The sequence below is a fragment of the Dromaius novaehollandiae genome, chromosome 1, assembly GCF_036370855.1.
Source record: "Dromaius novaehollandiae isolate bDroNov1 chromosome 1, bDroNov1.hap1, whole genome shotgun sequence".
NCBI classification, from domain to species: Eukaryota; Metazoa; Chordata; class Aves; order Casuariiformes; family Dromaiidae; genus Dromaius; species Dromaius novaehollandiae.
In genome coordinates, this window is record NC_088098.1 from 56,175,632 (window position 1) to 56,201,098 (window position 25,467).

The following is a 25,467-nucleotide window of genomic DNA, read 5'->3' on the forward strand; positions in this document are numbered from 1 at the left end:
TTTCCTATGGCCTTGTAATCATGTCAGGGCTGAAGCAGAAACCAGAAGTTATGTTTTTCTGATGTCTTTACACCCAGAAAATATCTCTCTTTACAGAGCATGCAGCTCCATCATCACAAAGAGAAAGGGACTCAAGGCAAAGCTTTCTCCCTGAAAGCAGGGGCAGACATTTGGCTGCTTATGATGGCACTGCCTCTCCTCCAGCCAGTGTGGCCACATTTAAATGCATTTCCAAGCCCTGTAAATCCCACCCAAGAACTAGCTCTTAAGCATGGCCCTGCAGTTCCCTTCAGTCAAAATATGTTTACATGCTAATTTGCTGAGATCACAACAATCACACCACCCCATCTACACCCTGCATAGCCAAATCATAACACTGTGTTCTGGAGAGTTGAACATCTGGCATCTTTTAAAATAAAGAACTGGCTAGGCTAGCAATGGTCAGCACTGCACGCTGCCCAGGAGCGGGGGTGGATTAAATTGGCCAGTGCCTGGCACCATCTCCCCAGGCCTCATGTTGGGAGTGCTGGGGAGGCAGCCTCCGCCTCCTGGAGGCAACAAGCTGCGGTTGGCTATGTTGGAAAGTCAAGAGGGGACACTTCTGAGGCTCCCCAGAAAGCCCTTTGACTGTTCTTCTGGGTGAGGCTCCTAACTGCAATACAAGCTGCCTAGATAACCCCCCCAGAAAATCACTTATGAGCAGATGTCTAGAAGAATGGGGCACTTAGAAGCTCATGTTGTTTTGGGGGAGAGAACATTCACAAATGTCTGGCATGCTGTCCCATGACATGTCCCACCCACCAGAAACCTCCGTCTTTCCTTTTCCTCCTGCATCCTCATCAGAGCAGTGTGCTCTTCCTTTTCTCCATCCTATGCTTGCTGTGCTCTTTTGGGGACCAGAAGCCATTTCACATGCTGCACAGCACCAGACAAAAGCTTCCTCTTGCCACCAAGACATCGTGATGTTTCTGCAGCATCAGTAACGATTGCAGCTTCCCCAAAATTTCAGCAGCTCTAGGGTGAGGCTAAAGCCATTTTTCATTTCAGTATGATAGCCTCTACTGTCCAGGGGCTCAGAAACACCAAGTGTGAATTGAAAACATCACTCCATCCTTTTCAGAGATGTCTCAGTAAGAAGTGTTTCATTCTTACCCTGGACTGTGCAAGAGTGATGGGCTGACCAAAACATTTGGCTGCAAATTACTTAGCACCTGTAGTCTTCAAAAACACTCAGAGCAGGTAAACCCTCCTGGGAGCTGTCTTTGAAAGAAAGTTATATATCGCACTGTTCAAAGAATGTTATCTGAGAGATGGGGGATGAGCCAGACTGCATGGAAACAGGGATAAGAAGCAGAGGTCATGTGTTGTCTAACTCGAGGTGCCTTGCTCTACTCTGATGAACCCTCACACTGAATGTGCCCACTATGTGACTATCTGCGAACACGGACAGTATTGTAAGAGTTTGTAGAGAGTAGTTTTTAATCGTATGAAGGTTAATTTCCTGGACTAGGCAGGGGAAGCCTCTTCGCTCCATCTGCACTGGGCTGAAGACTGTGGTTAATCACACTTCATTACAAGCTGAAGCAAAGCAGCACCAAGGAGTTTGCAACCAGCTGGTCAGCACAGAGGAGAGGCCATAGAGGGAGGAAGTGTGTTTCATAAATGTGGGTAAGGACTATATATTATGAGTGTGCTGGGAATAAAAACAAGCTCATACCAGTGCATACAGTGCCTCAAATTTCAGACCAGTTCCTGTGGGCCCACTTAAAGCTTATTCCAGTTTTTGAGAAGTTGCTGGTCCCAGTAATATTCCCCATGTTTAACAGTGAGGAATGCTGCCAGACCCAGTAATATCTCTAGAAATAAGATGGAATTATTAAGTGTAGTTAGTGTTCCTGTTTATTGTTAGAGGCGTGATGTCTCAGCTTGTCTGGTGAGTTGCTTTTTTTCATACAGCACTCATAAACTCAGAGAGGCAAAAGATGGTCAGAGCTCTGCTTTTTATACTGGACAAGAGTTTTCAAGCTACTTGGTCTAGGTCACACCTGGCTGTTACACTGTCCTGCCCTAACTTCTCTTCAGAGGTCTTATTAGCACCATGCTGATGGACGGGCTGCCTGGGAAGGGAAATGTAATATGGCCCTCAGATACCCTCGTTACAGCCAGGCAGAAAACTCTGACATTTTTTATGTCTTTTTTAAATAAAATGAAGACTTTTGACTTGGTTTCAAGCCAACATCCTGAAACAAAACAACTTTTTTATTTATGTTTCACCTTGCTGGTGGAGGGGAGCCTTCAGCTGAAAACTGGTGTGTGTGTTGTTTCTTTTAAAACCATGGGGAAAACTGCCTTTCTACTGTCTCTCTTTTTTTATTGGAACAAATAGACACATAGTAAAAATGTGAGCCAGCTTCTTTTTTGCTAATACTATAAAATAGGGAGCAAAGCCGGCTTCCCTTCATTTTCCTTTACTTCTTTATTCTGTCCTACCTTTGCCAATTGGAAACAGAATTCGGAGAGCTACTTTGTTTCTGGAAACAGTTCTTGCACGGCTTAACTGTGTTTTTAATGCTTTCCAAATAGAAGTGCTTTTTGGGACCTAGATGATCTTCCTGAAATTTTCAGTACAGAAAAATGAGGTGGAAACTGAGAAAATAGTCTAAATTCATGTTTTCTGTGCCATTTTGCTGCCTTCTGTGATGTTTGTTTGATGAAGGGAAGAGTTGGGGAGAACCGTCACAGGGGAAATCCAGTTGGCAATTGCCCTGGTTATTAATCACAATAAAGAGTATAAAATACAAATACAAATAAAAAAACTAAAACTGCCTGCCCCTTTCCTGTATCTTCTTCTCCAGCACTACTGTCAGCCTTCTGCTTTCATAAGTGACCCATCCCTCTGCAAGCGTTCTGTTGTGTACGTAGAGTACACAGCTAGGAGCAGAGGTAATGGAATATATAACAAAACAGTCCTTCCCATGATACCATTCAACTCTGACACAACTATAGTTTCTCAGTTCAGAAGATGAGATCCTTCATTATGACACTGTGGAGTTACATATGCTGTTTCTCTAAATTAGTATCAGAAAGACACACAGAATGGAAAAGCAGCTCTGTAGTGAGAGAGAAAGAGAGAAGGTTTTACAAGTATTTCAGCTGTGTTGATAAAGGTCTTTGTTCACCATCAGAAGAAAAAAGTTTCTGATGGCTTGGCATAGAATAAAGTTGCTTCCCTTCTTTTTCCAGATTAAGGATTTGGTATTAAATGAGATTTAGTAAGATCTCATCATTGATTAGAATTGTTGCTCTGGAAAAGATTAGGAGAACATTTGTTTTTCAGTTTGAAAATAAAATTAAAAAGTCACAAGCCTTGAAGGAACTTTCCAATGTGGTTTTCGTCTGGCTTGGCAGGTTCCTCCTGGAGAACAGAAAGCTGAAAGAAGATGGGAATTAGGAAAACATGCTGTTACCCGGATAGAAATTCTTCAGCAAAAAGGGAAATGAAGGAGCAAAACAGTACATAATGAAAACCAAAAATCTTCTTTGACCATGTCCATCTGTCTTCTTTTTCTGCAGGGCCAAATATTTCCAGGGGAAGAAGGTGAATGAAGAATTTGATATCCGAGTGGAACAGGTCAGTGATAACTGAACTCTGCTGTAGGAAATATGTGTGGATAGGGCTGAGGTCTCAGCCACAGATAAACTGTGGATATCCTTCAAGAGAAGAAAGGAACTAGGGAGGAATTTTAAGCCATGTCCATTTTATAGAATTATGAAAGCCATAAATGAAAATACCCTATAGGGCCATCCCTTCCTCCTCACTGCCTTTGCAGAATCAGTTTCTATTTCACCTTCAAATAAAATTTTCAGTTCTGGTTATGGGACCATCATTTCTTCCTTTGGAAGACTACTTCACAGCCCCATATACGTGCCTGCAAATGTGCAAAGCTAGTATGCCATAGTGCATGTTGGCAATGTTATACTCCACATGCAAGCTGTATGTCTGGTGACCTGTTTTGATGGGTCTCATGTCCTATCCTCTACATGCTCTGCAGGAGGTTGGACCAATTCCTTGTTTATCTGTTCCTCTGTTAGCATTGGCAGCAACCATTTATTTCATTTGTAGACTCCTCATGATAGGGACTGTTCCTTCCTCTCTGTGTTGGTGAAATTCCTAGCAAAATGAAATGCCAGTATTGACTGAAGCTTTTAGATATTATTGTCACAGTAGAAACAATTTTCAGTCATGATCTGCCGTTGCCTAACTTGAAAGCAAACATAAGAGGGGAGAGGTGAAGAGATAAGGAGCTGGTGGTCTTGAAGGATTCGCATGCTTATCTTAAAGTCAGTAGTGCTAAAAAAACGCTTGGATGGGTAAGGAAAGCTGGTGAATGTTGTTTGAATGACCTGGTGCTTCCTGTCTTTATAAAGCTGGTGATTCTGTGTCATGTGTGTGCGTGTGCGTGTGTGTGTGTGTGTGTATAAATATATTAACCCAGTGGTTTTGAAGTCTTTCAGTCTTTCTCAGGACATACTGCTCTGAACAAATTGTTCCCTATCCTTTCAAAGGACTGCTGTCTAGTTGTTTAGGACAGTACATGAGAACATATGTTCTGATCAGAGACTGAGTCTGAGAGAGAAAAGTTAGCAGGACATGTTTTGGAACTGTGATACTATGAACCCTTCATCTTCCTCTTTTTATTGGTATCTCACTTGTCATTACTTACTGGTAGTAATAAGAACAATTCTCACTTCCACCTCCTGATCAAAGTCTTTATTTTGCAGGCAAGTAAATGTCCTAAAAGAAAATGGAAGAAAAATTCACACTTCTCACGTAGAAGCATGGAATATAAAAATAATTTAGGGTCGAAGGGGCCTCTGGAAGTCATCAGGTCCAGCCCCCTGCTGAAAGTAGGGCCAGCTTCAAAGCCTCCATTCAAAACAAAGTCCTGTTCCAGATGACATCTTAATTCTTCCCTAAAGCTCCAGTCTCTGCCTTTTCCCTCTTAGTCCTCCCCCTCAAAGGTTATTCCTCTTCAGCTTCTTATAAGGGAACTACCTCCAATGGCATCTGAGTGGAGGAGGGCAGAAATGGACTCTGAATTCCTGATGGGACTGAGCAGTAATGGCCCTCATCAGTCATTGCTAGGTAGCTTATAGCATTCCCCAAAGACTATTCCAGTGATGCTCTCTCAGCCCATCTCATGAGACCCTTCACATAGGCTGAATGTCCATGGTTGAGAAAAAGCACCAAACTTCTCCAAGCAAAGGCTGTAAGACTGGCGTGGCTCTGCTGGTGAGGGCCGTTGCCAGCTCCTCTTGCAGACCCATTTAACTATTCAGTGTAGCAACTGGGACACTGCTTGAGGGGATGAATTGTATACTCAGTAGGAGTTCAGTAACAATAAACAAGGGCGCAAGCTGCTTCCACTTGCCCCCTTCCTGCCCTTCAGATCAGGCAATTGAGCTTCAACATAGCAGGCTGGGAACTACTATTGACTCCACCGGACCTTGACCACAGAACAGATCATCACTTTCCTGGTTAGATCACTTTCTATCAAGGGAAACACAGAAGCTCCTTTGTCATGGGCAGTCCTCGAATCTGACCTCAGGCCCCTGTGCATATCATTCAGGCCATGAGAGGGGCACTTCTCTCTTCAGACTCCAGCTCTTTGTCCTCTTCTGTTTTCACCCATCCTTTTTTCCTCAGTATTTCATGATACTTTACTTTTGTTCATTGCTACTTCCAAGATTACCTGCAGCCTTCTTTCCCTCCTTGTCTACCTTTGCTACAATCTCAGTTTCTAAACTTTCATGGAACATATCCCCTGAGGCTGAACACCAACCTTCTGGACCTGAAAAATGAATATTCTTCCACAATCTCATTATGGGAGAAAGTGGGAAATGACTGTGCTTACCAGCCTGACACACACCTTTCACTTTGAGTTCCCAGATCACCATTCTTTAGAACAAAGCCAGAAAAGAATCATGTGAATGGCACATAAACTGTGCCATGCTGCAGTAAGACCTAATCTTGTTGTTCAGTTCTGAATAAACTCTATATCAGATCAAAGCTTAACTCTTGGGGCACCTCTGAAGCCCCTTGGTCTGCTCAGTAAGTTCATTTGGTTTTTCAGCTTTCCATCTGGTCATGCTTCAGATATTCAGTTGCCCCAATCAGAAATACAAATTGTCTTAGGAGAAATGTTTATACTTTGTAAGAAAATACAGTTTTGACATGAAAAGCTAAATAACAAAAAAGTTTGAATGGTGGAAAGTAGTGAAATGAAATGTTCAAATGTTTAACATTCTTTAAAGATTGCATTAGGAAAGAGGAACAGCCTTAATTTTTCAGTGTGCTAATTTTTTGCCTTTCTTCCAGGATGTTGAGTGGTTGGTTTAAATTGAAAGAAGAGTTTGCTTTCTTGGTTTTTCTCTTCCTCTTTCATCTCCATCTCTATTACATCTTCATTCTATCTTAGCAAGCCATTTTGGCAGTCTTTGGGAGAAGCACAGAAAGAAAATAGGAATTTTTTTTTTTTTAATCATGACATCACTTATTTATAATGCAGTGGGAGTGTTGAAAGCAGCAATCTCTCTCAGCAACACAAAGTAACTCATCTAATCTGGTTATACTCCCCTACCAGCTCTCTGAGTTGCCTCTCCTCCTTGGCTGTCATTTGAGGAATGCAAGGTGTCTATGATCATGGTCTTGCTCACACTCTCTCTGTCTAACCCCCATGCACACAACTCTGGAAGCCATTGACTGATTTTATCTGAATTTGACAAACAGATGTTTCAAGTTATGAAGTTTCTACAGGCTCCTTCAGCAGAAGTGAATTCAGCTCTTTTTAGATGCTGGCTAATCCACAGGGAAGACACAGTTAAATGCCATCCAGCTGCTCAGGGAACTGCTTCCATAAGTTTCAGCTCGTATGAAAACAGGTTTTCTAGATTCCTGAAAAAAGTTTGCTGGTTGTTTAACACAGAAATGAACCACATTACCCTGATACCACCCCCAAGCCCTTGTTCTTCAGGTAGGTCGGTTAATGCTAACATGACGACAACAGACACTGCCGCCATTGACTGATGCCAGTGAACAGGTGAAAGAGTTGTCAGTGACATTGCAATGGTTATATACTCTCCAGTCTCTGCTCTTTCCTGTGATTCATTAAAATGAATGTGAGGGCTGACTTTGTTTCCACCTCTGTTTCTTCTCTTGTGAGTAGTACCCCAAACATGTTTATTAACCACTTTACTGGCTGCAGGATTTATCATGGCACACTCTTGATTTAAACTCATGCATGCAGTTCCACTGTGCTCCTTCCTTTGGCAAGGAGCTGGCTGCAGGGCAAGAGACACAGGAGCTCAGTGCTGGGGTGGTGGAAAGTAACCAAGCTCCTGGGAGAGAAGAGAAAAGGAGAAAAAGGAAGCCATTCTATACAATGAAAGAGGCAGAACCAAATGCTGTTAATTTAGGGCTCCAGGCTTGGGCCACAGAAAGGTAGTGCTGTTGAATTACCTTTATTATCATCTATCACAGGGGAGCTGGGGGCATTTACAGTTACAATGCATCCAGAGAAGATCGTTGATGCCAGCAGCATCTCATCATATGAGCTGTTCTGTTTCCCTAATATCCTCCATTTTTACAGATTTCAGCTCATCCAGCATAACATCTGTTTCCAAAGCTTCCCTTCTCTCTCATCTTAGATGTCAGAAGAGTGACTGAGGAAATTCAGCTAAAGCAGAGGAAACCACTAACTTGGGAGGGGAGGGGAGGGGTGGGAGGGAGGGACAGAAGGTTACCCCTGCATTTAGGTGTACAGTGTGTCTTTCCATGCCAATGGATCTCTCCATCAGCATTTTAAAAGAAATCTAGTTCTGGCATAAATAAAACTGATTGACAGGCCTGAGTCTTGTCTAGGATCTTAATCCCCAGAGTGAGGTACAGTGCAGGCCTATAGCTTCCTCCCTCTGTCTGTTCAGTTTATCTCTAGCTTAATCCTGGAAGAATTTTCCCAGAACAGGGAAGTAAATTCAGTATAGGTCCATTTAGGTGTCCATTCAGCACAGAAGGTAGGCATATGATATATTTGTAAACATAGAAATATTCCCACTTCAGAAAGACACTTAATTTGACTTAATTGCAATGTAAGTTTGCACAAAATATAGCTTATGTGCAAGTGCTCTCCTGAATTGGGGCCTTTTTCTTCCTTTAGAGGCAGTTTGGATTACATCTTCATTACTTGGATTTTTTTTTACTAAAAATCCTTCTGTAGCAATGATAGTTGGTCGTAAGACTGGATGAAACATGCATCAAAAAATGAAAATCTATTTGACCTATTCCCATTAAAACTGATGGTCCAGATCTTATTCAGTGTGGGTAAAAAACTAATCTTTTAGAAGCAGCTAGTTCCAAACAATAGCATTGCTAGTTTATTTTAAAAGATAAGGTTTTTAGATTCTGATTCATGTCTTCATTGCTTTTATTTGCCTTATGCTTTCTGAGACTGCAGGGTATATATTTCCAGTTCTTTTCTCTAGAGATATAAAAGGTAGAAGAATTCTTTTTTAAATGAAACCAGAAAGTTTGATTAAAGAACATGGCTCTAAGCTTAAGCAAGAACCTTAAATGCCACAAGACTTGACAACACTGCTTTTTGTCTCTCTTGAAATTAAGTTTGTTTTTATCTTCTCAGTCCATCTTTCTCCTTCATTGACAACAGGGCAGGAAGCATCAGGAAATATAATATAGTCAGGAGGAGAAGGAGTTATGCCCTGAGCCTCTTACTAGCAGCCCCTGCTGCACACAGATGCCTCAGAGGTTGCCCACCTGCCCATGTAACCGCAATTCCATAGCCACTGATGTCAGAGGAGGGGAATGTGGCTATGTCGCAAAGATGGGCAATAACATTTCTGTTCCTGAGGTTTTTGTCCAGCTGAGTTTCCAGGTGGCACAGCAGCCTATGAGACACTATCATTCCCTCTTTTTCATGACCTCTTTGCTACAATCACAATCTGCTTAAAGACAAAGAATCATTGATCTCGTCATCTGGGGAGTGATAGAAACTTGTGCTTTGTCAAACATTTTCTGTTGCTAGAGACAGCTGGTAGTAATGCAGCACCTCCTTTTCTACCTTCTCTGCTTTGTCCCAGACAAACCTAAGCCTTGAATGCTGTAAGGGTTTCATATGACTCTTGAAGTTTCCCTTATGGATCACATGTCCCAGGCTGGGATCTCCTTGAGCTCTGGGCATGCTCCCATGCACATGGGGGACACAATGTGGCCCTGTGTATGGTGGACTTTTCCAGTCTCGTGTCTTGTGTTGACCGAAGAGAGCATAGGAGACAGAAGAGCACACAGATCTAGCAGGCGAGAACAAATAGCCTTTCTCAGAGACAATCTGTTGCCTTTGGGGTACTTTTCCTTCAGATTTTCCTTAAAGGGATTTTAATATATACAGAGACATCTTTTCTCAGTCTTGGCATTAGCTAATTGATGTTTTGAGGGGAGAAAAGGGTGAAGGAGAATTGTTGAGGCCAGAAGGTTTGTCTAAATTTTGATTCCTGCTGTTTGTCCACCCGTCTCCTTCCCACCATTTCCTGCCATGAAGAGGTGGGTCTGTCTCTCTGTCTGACATGCATTCTTCTTGTACAGCTCATTCACTTGTTCCTGCTGCCTGGTTTATTTTCAGGGAATGATTATTCAGCGAAGTCCTATGTACATGCTTCTGGAAAAGTCTTGTGGTATAGATTATGACTCCACTGGCATCATTATCTGGAAAAAAGTTCTTGGCGCACACAGAAGATAATTTTAATACAAATCATGTCTTCCAGCTCCATTGTACTTCTCGTCCTAAAGCAGTATTTTCATGTGTAGTCTAAAGTGGTCATTTCAAAAGGTAGAGTCTGATAGGCCTGTGTGTGGCTCTGTGAATTAGCCTCTCGTCAACTAACTGCATAATTTTTATTCATTATATGTTTTTGATTGAAAGACAGAAAGCATTTCAAGAACAGCAATAGCAGTTCTCATACAAGACAATTTGCTACAATTTGCCACATATAAGCATTCAGAAACCATGAATCGAGGGTACTGAAAAACAGCAAGAATTATTTTAAAAAATCACAAAGTTTCTTAAATAAAATCTTCACTTTTTTATTCTCCATTTAAGCTTGTGGAGTTCATGCTTTTGAGCTTTTGCCTGGGATCTAAAGGTTTAGAAACTTGCTTTTGCTAACAAGAGCTCTGCTTTTCAGGCAGTCGCTCCTGAAAAGAAAATTTGTGAAAAAATCCCAAATGCCATCAGAGCTGATACACCAAATGGCACTCACACAGATCAAGATATATGGACCTTCAGCATCAGTGCTATCCATTGGCTAGGAGCACATATCCTAGCTTTGGGACATGTAAGGAGCAGTAGTGGAAGCTCTCATTGGAGCCACATGGCAACATGCCCCTCCCAGCTGGACCTTTTCAGTCCTTTTCTCCCAGAGAGCAATCCTGATACTGGAAATAGGTGGAGAGCAGGGTGCCTTCCCATGGGAATGTGTCTCAGCAAAGACACTAAGGAGGAGGAAATCATGGGGTCCGTAATCTCAATTTCTACATGCGTGTGTACAGCAAGCACATACTGTCCTAGCCTTCACATTTGTTTACATCTGTACGATATGTTCAGTCTTCCCCTGGAATTGCTTACTCACATAGAAATGCTTGTAATGATTATAGTGAAATGTGCTGTTAGTGGCATGCAATCCGGTGTCTAACAAAGTCTGTCTTTCCTTATACATTTATGAAGGCCCACCAAAAACCAAAGCGTAAAATCCATCAAGGAGTGTATGCAGTTTGATTAGACATTAATAATTCCTCCTCCTAAATGCCCAAACCATGACATAGACCAGCCTGTTACCCTGGCTGGATTTTCTGTCACAGTGAAGGCGAAGAGATGTACGCATGCAGCAATAATTGGCAAGGACTTTCAGGAGCAAGCCAGGGAGAATGGAGAGCCTTGACCGGAGGCTGTTTTTTTGCAGCACGGTTTGTTGGAAGATGAGACAGAGAGGGAAAATTGGTGGGGAATCTCTGAGGAGATAGACGGTCCTCTCAAGGTGAAGATCAGACTGTGAAGCCAATAATGAATTGTGAAAGGATAGCAGTCCTCTTGTTCATACTCTCCCTCATGATCCCGACTCATATTCAATTTACCCAGCATCACTCTCTGCGTGTCAGTTCATTCCCAGAGCTCCAGACTGACAGAGCAAGTGCAGGCTGGGGTGGGGGTGGGAAGGCCACTGAAAAGCATGAGATATGGCAGGCCCTAGACCCAGATCAGAGGTGCGAAAATGTGTGTGCGTGCAGCGGGATGGGGGAGGAGAGAAGGAGCTCAAGGTTTTTAGGCACATAGCCTGGGTGTGTAAGTTGGGCATCTCAGCTCACTAACAAAGGGATGAGTGCAAGAAAAGCAGCCTTCCTGTGCCTGATAGGCTGTAGACCACAGCTGGTGGGTAGGGGAGAGCCAAAGGAGACATGGGGGCTGGGAAGCTCCAGGGTGGCCATAGGCAGAGGAAGACAGCAGCTCCCAAAGACCTCTGCTCCCTTGCAGAAGCCTGGAGTGTGACACGGTCCCAGTGTGACCCAAAGACATTGGTCTCAGCAAACCCCTCACCCCCTTCCCTATCTCCCACAGCTGGGGTCTGGGGTTACCCACCAGCTACCACCCCCCACCCCCCCCAGTCCCATTGCTAGCCATGCAAAACCCAGTGCCTTGCGAGCCACATGTCACTCCAGCACCACAGCTGACCCACCGCCCCCTGTGTTCATGAGGTTAGAGGGGCTGGTCAGAGCAACTAACCTAACTTGTGCTTAGGATCCTGATGTGGATACTGTGAATTACCTTCTGAAAGCTGCGTGGCTATAGTGGTAGCTTGGTAATTGTAATTTATGGGATGGCATAACCTCCAAGGAGCCAGTGTACGAGTTACAGCATATGAAGTGTCACAGTGAGGAAAGCATATAGGTTTCCTGGCAGCCTCATAGTTCAGGCTTCATTGCCATTTGCAATTAAAGCAGTATGAAAGCCCCACTGCTATTTATGTGTTGGGGAGGAGGTCTATATGCAAATATTCACACAGAAGTCTAGCATAACTTTGTATCCCTCCCCCCCCCTTTAAGTAATAACCAAGCTGAGCCAATTCTAGGTAGGTCAGATGCAAATGAGAGCTCAGAGAGTTCAGCAGCTCAAAAAGCCCAGCATGCTGATAGCTCTATAGACACACCAAGCCAAGCTTACTTGCTTAAAAAAAAAAAAAAAAAAAAAAAAAAAAAAAAAAAAACTCTCTTGCATCCCCATTCCTGCATTTCTGTGCCATGCAGAAGATGAGCTGAGCCTTGGCATCTGCTCAAGGAGCAGACTAGAATCATTTCTTGTGTTTTAATTTAATAAGGACTACTGCCAGATACTACACTTATTACAGAATCACAGAATGGCTCAGGCTGGAAGGCATCTCTGAGAAGCATCTTGTCCAACCCCTGCTTGAAGCAGGGTCAGCCAGAGCAGGTTGCTTAGGACTGTGTTCAGTCAGATTTTGAATATCTCCAGGGGTGCAGACTCCGCAGCCTCTCTGGGCAACATCTTCCAGTGTTCAACCACCCTCACAGTAATTCTTTTTTCTTATGTTTAAACAGAATCTCCTGTATTTCAGTTTGTGCCCATTGCCTCTTGTCCTTTCACTGGGCACCACTGAGAATAGTCTGGCTCCATCTCCTTTACTTCCCTCCAGCAGATATTTATACACATTCATATGATCCCCCCCTCATACATGAATAATTAATGGCAGATGCACCAGATGGGGAATGGAAGACAAGTTGATAGCCTGGAGAAAGCAACGTAAGGATTACAGTGGATGACAGTCAGAATGAGTAAAAAAAAGTCACATTGCTGCAAACCTGACAAAGATTATATTGGAACATAAGAACTGGAACATTATCTGTAAGGCAAGTGACCTCATCCTTCCATCTTATTCAAAAATGATCAGTTCTCATCTGAACTATCATGGCCAGGGGCATCACAAACCAAGAAAGTTGTGGGCCCATCAGAGGTAATCCCAATGACAGCAAGAATATTGAGCACTTCGCTGATAAACATCACCTGTGAGAAAATCCTATGAGAATGGGGTGCTTTTGTCTAGGGAAAAAAAAAGGAAGAAGGATAGATAAAGCTTCAAGCATAGGACAAGTTCTGTAGGAGGAAGTAATGGACAAAAAATAGTAGGCTTTAAAACTAAGATGAGAGATTAAGGTTGGACCGTGGGAGAACTTTCCAAGGTTTTTAAGACATGGCATAGATCGCCTGAGGAGGTTCTTCATCTCTGGAAGATATAAGAAGATATGTAGCATCTCTACAGAATGGCAGAGGTAGAGTTGATCCTGCTGTAGGAGATGGACTACCTGATCTCTTGAAATCTTTCCAACCCAATTTTCTGTTATTCTATGAAAAATGGTTTAAATACAGCCTAAATGTGTCTCCTATGAAGTATTCTAGTGCTATCAAGCCAGTCATTTCTTCTATTGCATGCTTTAAAATGATAAATTTCTCTTTGTTTTGTTCTCAGTAAACATAAGCAAAAACTCTAAAATAGCTGACCAGAAGGTTCTCTGGCACCTGTAGAACACTGATGGGAGAAACTGAGAATAGGTTAAGATTTAGTTCAAATCATCTGGAGAGATCTGTGAATTTTAACACCTGAAATAGGCTTTTTTTTTAACAGACCTATCCTCAAAATATCTGTGGGCATCCTTTCAAATGTGGGCCTCACAAAGATAAAAAATACTTCAAGTCTCACAGACAGTTTACATTACTCTTGAAGGTGGATTGTGTCACGTTTGTCACACATGGTTCCCAGTTACCCTAATTGTTTTTGCAGCCATTGGCACCATTGCAAAGTGAGTATAAAACACCATCAGACTAATGTAATGCCTTCCTATATGTGATGTGTGCTAATGTGAATAACTCCGCAAGGCAATGGGGAGCTAGGTTCTCCTGTTTTATGCATAGTTACCTGTCACTCTATCTGCATGGGCTGCTTTCAAAGACCTCTTTGTATGCAAGGTAAACTCAGGCTGGAGATGATCTCAGACTTGAAATCCCAGCCAAGGGAAGTCATCGGGCTATAAAACCCACAAAGTTAAAAATACAGGGAGCACTGGAAAATCAACAGGAAACAATTTCTGCTGACTGAAATTTTCAGCCTTCTTCCAAATGCCAGCCGGCAGCAGCCTGTCAGATGGGAGAAAGCAGCTACATGAAAGAAGCAACGGTTCTTAACTTAGTTTGTTAAAGAAGAAGCAAACACCAAGAAAAGATTAGAATTGTATATCTGGCTGTTTCAGGGATGGGGTATCGTCCTTGCTTTACTCAGTCTCACAGATCCTCTCTCCACTTCTTGCTCCTTGCTAGGGTGCCCTGGACAATGGTTGCCAAAGGGGATTTCTCCCTTTCTTCTGGCTCTTGATATTAGCAGGCCTGAAATTGGTCCTGGCAGTTTGGTATGAAGGAATTACCATCTTATGGGATTCCGAGGCCTGTTTGGATGTCAGATATTTGAACACAGCTTTGTTTGGTCTGACTGCATTTGGTCAATGCCTGTCAGACTAACTTAGTTAGACTATAGCTACTAGACATCAAATGAAGATTGCCCCGTTTCACCCCAGCAAAGCAAAGTGTTAAGTTTTGTAGTACAAAACCAGAAACAGTTATGGAAGAAAAGCACAAAAACATGCAAACACAGGCTTAAGCCATCCATATCTTGCTCTGGCTTTCACAAAGGGTGAAGCATCCCTCAGCTGCAGAAGCCCAGCTCAGGAATGCTCTGCTTCCAGAGTGGGATATCTCTGGGGCATACACAGCCAAAGAGGCTGAGAAACACGTCCTTTCATTCCCCCAGTCTATAAGGTCTCTCAGCTCCACAAGTAAGCTAGCAGGTTGGTATGCTACATCCCGCCTGTCTTGACAAGCCTTGGGGAGATCGCTGACAGTACATCTCCTCTTGCTGAATACGTTCATGGTGGACTACCCTCTCCCTGCATCACCAGTGTCCTCCACTCTTTGGTAACTAAAGGGCTTTCCCACCCCATGGTGACTCCCAGTTCTCTGCTGTTGAACTTCAAATATATATAATGCAGGTGAATTTTGGAAGTACACATTTTCTTATCTCTGATCCAATATGATCACTGAAGATCAGTTAATCTGAGCAGTGTGGCTGTGACCAAGGCAGAATTGTGCAGTGTCATAAGAAAAGCCCAGTCAGTCACAGAACCATGTCCTTCTGTGTATGTTTGAAGTAGGATTCATTTCCTGGCAACAGGAATTTTCCCCCTGCTTCCATTGTAATTGGGAGTTACAATGATGTAAGATCATGTAAGGATGTTGCTTTGAAAAGTTTACACAGGGCTGCAGACATGAAATGGAGCAATCTCATTACATCATCAGATCTCCAGTTCACAGTCATTGCTTAAAAGTTATGAGAATTTTAAAAATAGAAAGTTAGAAGTGATTTTTATATTTGTAGTCTAGCCTCTGAGCCTTACAGATGCACTAAGTCTCCATCTGCAAGTTTTTTCCACGTGTCCATGAGGACAAAACATGGGTTTTTTTCCCTTTTTTCTCTTTTTTCTATATCAAAGTTGTTCCTGGCACTATCTTTTGGTTACGGCTAGTAGAAATACCCAGAAAACATTAAATACTGCAAGGGCCTCAATAAAATCACAAGCTTTAGCGACACCATGTAAGAGCTCTCATATTAGGTAGACCCTGGTTAGAACATGATTCTGCCATTGCCCAGTTTCCATCCCACTGAGTCTGAAAGTAACACATTAACAGGAAGGGGAAAGTGCTGCTCAAAGGGAGAAGACAACATTTTCTGTTTCAGATTATGTATATACACAGCAAACATCTGCTTGAGCAGGAAAAGCCACTGATCTAAAATAGGCTTCTGAATCCCTCCAGACATTCATTCATTTGCATCTTTCTGGCAAGCTAGGCCTTGCACGGTCTGGCAGAAAGCACAATAAATGAATATGTTATTCTAGTCTAAGGTCTACTCATTCACCCATAAAGAACAGATTAAGAAGTTGGAACATGAGTCTAGCTCTGATCAACTAATCCTGACATCCTCATCCTACTCCGAGTGGCCTGAGACCCCCTGAGTCTCGTTTGCACTTCTGTCTGAAGGCTATGTCAGATGGGCAGTAGAGCTAGCTTCCATGCTGGAGGATTATCACACTTCTGGCCCAGTTAATCGCTCTGATTAATGTCTTAACCTTCACTGACACCCACTGCAGTCATAATCACCCCAAAGTGCATTGCCAGTTGCTTCCCATAGCTTAAATATTCTTTTCCAACCTTTCCAGACTTGTAAGTCTCACCTCTTTTAAAAGATAAATTGTTTTAATAATTGAGTAGCACTGTAAATTGCCTATCCAGCTTTGCTAACCCTTTAATAGTTAAAAACTTAATAAGTAAACCACATCAGGTGGGTGCCTCTGCTTATCACCTTCCTACAGCATAATGAGGCTTTTTAGCTATTTAGGGAGGTATAAATCTTTTGTATTTGGTTTATAGCTGGCCAGTGGCATGACAGCCAACTCAGACATAATTCTAAATGAATGTTTCCAAATGGAAACTTGGAATTTGAATTCAAATGACCTTACCCCCTTTTTTTATTATTACTCTTTCCTGCGTGCGTTTTGTAGCTTGCTCATTCTTAGTTCCTTCAGTACTTATTACTGCAATAAGCCTAATCCTGTATACTTGTACAGCCCAAGTGTGGGAGCCATAAATACTTCTGCAGTCTCTCCAGGGCAAATCAGCTGTAATTGGATCTACTGTTGCCTCATGAAAAAAAAATGGAAAGACACATTCCATCTGAAGACAATTCTGTGTCTGTGTGCATGTGTTTGTGTCTCTTCTGTCCTAAGTAACACTCTGTCCTTTTGCTCTGCTCCAGGCTGAGTTCTCCGAGCTGAACCTGGCTGCTTATGTCACCGGGGGCTGCATGGTGGACATGCAGGTCACGAGGAACAGCACCAAGGTGGTAAGGTGAGGAGCGCTAGCTTTTCTCACAAAGCTGGCTTTCTGGAGCAATGTGGGAGCAAACAGAATGACCTAGGGGTCTGACCGGTATCGGAACTAAAGCAAGCACAGTCCTGTTGATTTCAAATTTTCCTGGAGGTGTGGAAAGACTGATCTAACTCTGGTGGTTTTGTATCAGGTCTCAATTGCATGTTACACCATACAGTCATTGTTTCCTGTCCAGACCCTTCATTTAACCACAAACGCCTCCTTTTCAGGTTCTTTTAAGCCTTGGGCCTGCTAGTATAAGGGATAGACAATGGATCTTCCTTTCACTTGATTTTTCTCTCCTGCACTGTTCTGTTAGCTCACCTTCATTGTATACAGTATTTTCTGTGCATTAACCTGCCTGTGCTAGCTCCAGACCCTAGCAGACTGCCCTCACGATAGCCACAAAGCCTGGTTTGCTTCTGAAATAACCACCTTTTTTGCCAGAGATTCTCAATCCTTAAGCCTTGCCCTGTAGTTTTTTTCAGAGGTAATACCATATCTCCATTTGATGGGGATTTCTATCTCTGCTAGCATTGCTTTATAATTGCAGTCATTTCAGGCAAAGACACTTTGCCTGGGCAATGCTTCCCAAGTCACCCATCCAATTCATTATTTAGAAACATTGGTGTCCTTCTTTCCTGATATCAGGGTGCCTGCAATTTGAAGTTAGTATGTTAGATGTAATCTTACCAATGCTATATAAAGAGCAGTGTAGGATGTTGCCACATCTATGCATGACAGTAAAATGTCTCTGTTTATATAGTCCTAATATTACCTTTCACCTTTTTATTCCCAAGCCCATATCTTTATTAATTTCTGTCATTCCAACTTCCAACCCAACATTTCATCTTTGATACAATAGCTTTTCTTCGTTCACGGTGAAATCTCATTGTTATTCCAAGTCCATTTTTCTAGCCTTCTACTTCTTTTTGTACAATTCCTTTGCACTTTCTGATGTATGTAGCATCTACAGGTTTAATAACACGTACATTTAATCAGCATGTTTGTCTATTTGCTTCTAGTTCAGAAAAAGAGATACAGATATGTAAAACGGCAAGCAGTGAGATTTTTGAAGAGGATTATCAGAGCAGCTGAAAAATGGTGATTCTGACAGTGCTGGCCTCAGTTTAATTTCTCAAGACATCATTTCCAGTTCAAGCAGTCCAAAACAACACTTGTCACCATTGATTAGCTATGACTGTGGTCTATCAATTCCTTTCAGGTCTTGACAGCTCTTAATATGTCCACAAGTCTCCATTCAATTTCATGAGTCTCTGCTAAAAACTTTAAAGTTTGAGTCTGTTATATCCATTTGCTTTCTCTTGTCCCACAAATGTCTGTTTCTTGGTAAAGGAAAGTATATGTCCTGTGAACCCACCACTGGAATATACATCAGCCAGCGCGCTGTGCTAATGCACTCTTGTGTCAATTTGCTCATGACACTGGAAGGTTTCCCAAGAACAATTTTCTAGGTTGATCACATCTTCATTTTCCTTCCCATGCCTTTCCTCCCAAAGTCATTCTTAAGTCTGGCAGAAAGCTCTTCGACTATTAAACTGAAACTGAAGACAAAATTTATTTCACATGAGTGTCTGGGGCATGATGTTCGTGTTTCTGCTTGTGATAAATACACATGTATCAAAGCTAGCTTGTCTGCATGGCTCTTTATATATGAAAATGCATATGTTTTTACAAGTGGCAGTAGTTCAGCTTTTGTGTTTTCACCTATGCATGCTATGGATAAAAGTTTTTGTGTAGTGGGAGGTGGATTTGGCAAACAGATGTCTGTCTAGATACCCAATATATATGGCTATGTGCATGTATTGTCCTTGGTTTGAAATAGTCCTTACAAACACTACAGCACGTGCTGATGCACCCCTTCCTCCCCAGCTCAGTGAGTCTAAGAGCCCACGCTAGCAAACTTACACAACCACTCTAATCAATACTTTAGAAGCTGTGGAGACAAAAAATTCTTCTTTGCTTTAGAAAGTTAGTTAAGGAACATACTACTAATGGCCTGTGTGGAAGCCCTTCGGCCAGCCCCTCAGCACTGGTCAGCATGGAGCTGCACAGTATATTTCCCCTCAGCTTTTCGTTTGTTACCTCTCCTATAAAAACTGCCCTGCTCTGTGGATGCTTTTCAGCTTTTCTACTATCAGTGAAGCAAAAAGAAGATTAAAACCAGCATGTCTTATTTTTTGAGCTGAATTCTGTATATCCCATACCTCACTCCTGTATCTCCTTCCTTTCTTGTCCTTGGTCTTTCCACTCACTGCTTCATAACAACACCCTGCATGCTCACACACTGGTCTCAGGAAAAGAAGTGTTATTGTCAATTAAAGAGAGTAAGGAACTGGAAGTATACAAACCTCCATGCTTCCTAGCTTGTGTAACTTTGAACAAGTCACTTCAGCCAAGTTAGTAAACAACAGAACATGCTGAAGTTAGGCATTACTTAGCTAGCCTGATTTTTATACAAGTGTGGCTCTCATAGTTTAATCTTGCAGTAACAAAATTCTGGGTTTCCACCTCCTTTCTCTCCCTATTAAATTTTACACAGCTGTAGTACAGGGTGAGGGATTTGATAGTCTTAGTGAACAGTGATATTGGAAGTAGAGAATATCATCCAACACACCTGTAAAACTGCTTGTGTTTTCCTGTGCTTTTTCCACCATGAAATGTTATGGGTCCATCAGGCTATTCAGTGCAGATTATCTTCAAAGATAGAAGAAAAAGAGCTGGCTGTGGAGCACCTCTAGTAAGCTCTGTCTCTGAGCACCCCTCTGCCCTGCATCACACCAGACGCTGTTCCCCATTCTGATCCAGGACTGAGAAGAGGGATGTGAAGGGCGCTGGGGTCGGCACCCAGCTCTGCCAGGGCTGTGGGAGGGGAACTGCCAGTATATTGGCCCTTGTTAGCACCGTGCTCCTTTGGCTAGGATTGGCAGACCTTCCACAAAGGAATGTTAGATGTGTGCAACTGGACAGCACTTGTCCATCCCAAATTTAGACATAGCAACCCCTTCAACAGCGAAACACAACCTCCTCTCGGTTTGACGGCTGGACCAGTCTGGAGCTACTGAGCAGAGTGAAAACAACAAACACAGGCCAATGCCTCCTTTTAAAATACTTGTGTGGATTCTGCATCCTCCTTTGCTTTGCACAGGTCTACACACACACATACACACACGCACATGCACACACATGCACACACACGCGCGCGCTCACACACGCACGCACATATGAACACACACAGTAAACTGCTTGGAGTCTAATTTACCTTAGAAAATTATAGGGCTGTGTCACCTATACTGGGATTACATGCAAGGAACAGGATTTTCATTTTTTTCAATTTTTTTGCACTTCTCTGAAGGGTACCTTCATACAAACACTTCTGCAGTGTACAGAAGCCTTCAACATTGGTATTGCAGCCATTCTATAGAGTATTTATGCACTCAGAATATTATAAAAGTGACTTAGTATAAATGAGATTTGGGTTGTCTCTGCTTCTGACAGCACTTAGACTCCCAAACGATGATCTCAGCCTCTGCATGAGATTAAAGGCAGTACTGTGTTTGCCTTTTGGGCTTTACAAACCATCAGCTATTAATTCCAGTAGATGTGGGAATAAGGCAGAGGTATGTTGAAAATCTGGACAGCTTTCTTACATAGGAAATACTAATGTGTTTGGGAGCATTTCAGAGTTTTAAGGCTATAAATTAATCATGCACCAGACTGCTTTCATCTCTTGTCTCCCTGTGGAGGTGGTTCTTTCACCACTGGGGCTGATCATCCAGGGCAAAAAGTATATTTTGGTGTTTGTGCACGTGACCTACTACAGCAATGCCCTAACTCATGGCACAGAGCTCCGTACAGTACCACAGTGCAGAAAACAGCTGATGAACTAGGAGATGCCCAGGGTCTGAAGCAGTGACAACCCTGCATGGAGCAATAGAAACAGTCCTGCCCTGGCAAACAGGGAGACTCTGTCTTGTTTGTTCAACACAAGACAGTATCAGCCTTGACAAAACTGGTAGCAAAGCAAGAAGGAAGTTGTACTCATGTATTGTGTGTACTTGACAAACCCCGGCTGCAGGGTAGGATCTCCACTACGGAGCAGTGCTTAGTCCTAGAGACTTTGCCTGGATTTGGCCAGTCTTTATAAGAACATGCATATTTCACCTGGCCAGCTGACTGATATGCTCTTGTCACTCACAGTTGTGGTGGAGTCAGTAAATGCCCTGGTTCCTCCATACAAAGCCATTATCCTTTTAATTAACGGCGACATTCCTGTTGGTTCCAGCTGACGCGGTGTTTGCCTGCATTCTGTTAACAGGATGGCAGCCTGTTGAGTCATGGTCCCAAACACGCCAGGGCCTGAGAGTGCTTTTTTCCCACTGCATATTTTTGCACTGCAAAGCTGTATTACTATCACACAGCATGAAGAAGCATATCCTTTTACATGGTGGAAGAAACCGGCCACTCCAGCAGCAGGTGTCTTCCTGCCGTTTGGAGCTTGCAGACCCCAGAGGCATGTGTATTCTGGCTATGAAAGGTCTGCCTGCTCCAGGATGAAAGGCTCCTTAACGCCAGATGAGGATACTGTCCCCTTCCCACTGGACCTTTTACCATCCCCCCAGGGCTCACCCACCTCACAAGGGCCACTGAGAAGAGCTGATCCCCGAAGGAGGTGGGTTGGTTTTCTATCCTACAAAGGACAAGCTATCTTGCCACACAGTAGCTCCTCATTGTTAGGAGATTAGTATTTTCTTGTCCCTTGAGGAATCCCAAGAGCTGGGAGTATCTTGTAATTCTTCTACAAAGGAAAATATCCAGGGAGGTCACAGAAGTAGCTACTGTCCATGGATGCTGATGCAGGACATATCACTAGGCATTAGGTCACTGTCTGGCTTCTCACTTTCCAGAAAGCTTATGTCAAAGAAGAAACCTAGGCTCTGCCTAGTTGATCTCTGTTTAAATTTGTCTCTTGATTTTGTTGGGGGTTTCTTTTTTAGGACTACATCTTTTCTTTTTTTTTAATTTCAAATCAAAATGACAGAAATCTCTGCAAAGATGCAGATGGGCAAAAGGATGGGAGAAACCTATTTGGAGAGTTCAGGTTCCCAGAAGCCATATGGAAAAATATATTGAGAAACTAGTTCTCTCAAGATTAACAGAATGTGCCACATTGTACAGTACAAGATGTGCTGTATATTTAACACTGAGCAACATTTGGCCAATATTTTGTGTTGATGGTGTGGCAATATGTAAATGTAATGGAGAAGTGCATGTAACATCATGTAAGCTTTTACAAGTGTACTTTAAACAAACTAACAAAGTTCCAAATGACCACTTCCCTTACCTAAATATCTTGCAGAGATAATGAGCTGGAACAGGATGTCAAATGGGGTAGACTTTGGCATGCTGCAGTTACACATAAAGCAATTTAACACCTCCGATAAACATTTATAAACCGTAGAAGTGATTCCCACATGGGTGATGATTTACCATAATCTTCCACTAATACCACCTCCCAACCTGCCTGTCCCTCTCCTCTTTTTTGAGCAGGAGCTAAGAAAGGGAAGAGAAGTTGAGGTGTGTTTATTTATTAATTTTCAGCAGCTTCCATCCCAGTTCTTGCTGCTAAACAGCTGCTTGGAAGGCCTGCTTCTCTCATCGGGGTTTAGAGATGTCCCAGATGAATAATGTCCCCCTTCACCTCCCCTGCAGCTGGCGCCCAGCCGACATGCAAGCAGGATGCTGACAGTTATTGGGAAAACATTTGGAGTGCAGGCAGCTGCCAGAAAGCAGAAGTCACTCCGAGCAGACAAGGGTGGGGAGCATCTCGGAGACTAAACTGCTCCCTGGCCCTTTTCACATTTACAGTCATTCTTTCCGACAAGAAATGTGCTGCCAGCATCTAGAGTGTTCATCAATTAGTTAATCCTGGACTGAATGCAAGGATGAATAAAGACTGATGTAGATTGGTTCAATCTCGATCAGCTTCCCCCTCCCCCCCCCCCCGCCATCCTGTCTTAATTTGTCTCCTTTTACATGCTTTTTTACTGGGGCTTCTTCCAAGAATGACAAATGGGAGAAGCAAAGGGTCAAAGCTGTTACACCTGCACCATACTGCTCTAGGTAGACCTTCATTAATGACCTGACACTGGGACAGAGTGAAACCTCTGCAAGCTTATGGGTGCCAACAGGTTGGAGGGTGGAGAGTAATTAATATGCCGGAGGGCAGAGCTGCCATTCCGAGGGAGCTCAGCTACTGGGGAAACAGGCCAAAAGGAAGCTCATGGAGTTCAGTAAAGACAACTGCAAAGTCCTGCACCTGGGGAGGAATAACCCTATTTACCAGTACAGGATGGGGGCCAACTGGAGCAAAAGCAGCTCTGCAGAAAAGGACCTGGAGGTCCTATGTGCCCTGGTAGGCAAGGAGGCCAGCTGCTCACTGGGCTGTATTTGCAATAGCGTAGCTGGGGAGACTCTGTTTACATCTGGAGTCCTGTTAGCAGCTGTGAGCTTCCCAGCATAAAAAAGACATTGACAAACTGGAACAACTTGAGCAAAGTGTTTGAGGGGCTAGAGCAAATGACACCCAGAGGAGAGACTGAGAGCTGGATTTGCTCAGTCTGTAAAAGAGAAGGCTGAGGGGGACCTACTCACAGCCATCAACTAACTAATAGGAGGGTAGAGAGAAAATGAAGCCAGACTCTTCTTGAAGGTGCATAGTGAAAGGAAGAGAAACAACAGGCCCAAGTTGCAGCCAGTGAAATTCGAATTAGAGCTAAGAAAGAAAAATTCCACAGTGAAGGTGGTCAAACACTGAAACACATGCCCAAAGAGACTAGGGACTCCTTATCCTTGGAAATATTCCAAATTTGGCTGCACAAGACCCTGAGTGATCCAATGTAACTTTAAAATTAGCCCTGCTTTGAGCAGAGGGTTGGACCAGATCACTTCCAGAGATCATCCCCAACCTAAATTATGCTGTTCTGTGATGTTGGAAAGTATTCTGATCACCTTTAAAAGCTCTGGGTTGCAAGCATTTCAGAAGGCAAGCTGCTGCTGGCAGATGTGGTTGTTTCTTTGAGGCATTGCTAGGGTCCATATCAATTTCCTCATCAAGGTTTATCCATTTACAAGTAAAAAATACGACAGACTTTGGAGACTGTCACTAAACAGTTTGGGGAGTGTGGGACAAGCATTTTAATGGCTCTTTAACTTTAACCGTTTGTCTGTTCCTGAGAGGCAAATAAGAGCATCTTCTAAGATGTCCTAACCTCTGTGAAAGAGTACTGGACCCACTGCAACCATGTTTCCTGTTTCTTGCTCCTTTTATTGTGCTGGACTCCCCCATAACCCCATGGATTTGCCTCCAGCCATTTCTCTATTACAGGCTCCCAAAAGGCAGCTTGCTCCTTCCCCCAGCCTGGAAGAGCCAGCTACTTCTCTGTTCTATGTTGCCTTAAACTGTTTCTCAATAACCAGCTCTGAGTTATCTTACTCACACAGGTAACCTCATCAGTTCTTTCTTTGAATAAACACAGCAGGGTTTGCCTCCTTCTGTAGGAAATATGAGATAGAGTTTTGTCTGAAATAGGACTTTTTCTTAGCAAATTTCTCATTGTACTGTGACATCCAATGTAATATTAAAACTAACATCATGATAGGTGAAAATGTCATAGATTTCTAATTACTTCTCAGTGATGTAATAACAATTCCATTAACATCCAGGTAAAGCACAGAAAGAACTTGTTCTTATTTCACAAATGCCATTTTCTATTAGCTCTTAGATACCTGAGGCACTGCATACTTGCAGGGATTATTGCATTTCTCAGGTAGTCACAGACACTTACGGTTTGGACATGTGCCTCAGAATGTTGCCTGAAGGCTCCCTTACTTCCCAATAATGCAAAGCTTGTTGTATCATATTGCTTAATTCTACACTTTCCTTCCTTTCCGTGGCATGCTGAGCAGATAGGAGAGGCCTTGGAAGAGATCTTAGTCAAAATGTGAGGATCAGTGGGAAGTGTCAAAAAACTGAGTAAAGCCTCCCTAAATAATGAAGGAGAATAGGTAGAACCAGAAGTGAAAATGTGCTCCTGCGGTGTCCAAGGTAGACCATTTTCAACTGACATGAAGGGGCAAGTGCCTTGTAGGGCTAGCACTGTTTTAGAGAGTGGGAGAACACATCCTCCCCCCACAGCACAGGCAAAGAGCTCTCTAAACTCTCCCCAATGCAAAGGTATAAAACATGTATACCCTTTGACTGGCTGCAGTGGGAGGTGGAAGGGGCCATTAAAATGGCCATTAAATAGCCATTAAAATCTATTCTTGTGTTTTC

The 25,467-nt window shown here is 42.9% G+C and overlaps 1 protein-coding gene across 1 annotated transcript in view; it reads left to right on the forward strand.

Annotated features, from left to right (window-relative positions):
- Nucleotides 1-25,467, forward strand: part of SYN3 (synapsin III) — a 204,043-nt gene that overhangs the window by 32,233 nt on the left and 146,343 nt on the right. Inside the window, exons 3-4 of the mRNA XM_026118004.2 lie at nt 3,574-3,631; nt 16,999-17,090. Coding sequence (XP_025973789.1) covers nt 3,574-3,631; nt 16,999-17,090 — 150 coding nt within the window. The remainder of the gene's footprint in view (nt 1-3,573; nt 3,632-16,998; nt 17,091-25,467) is intronic.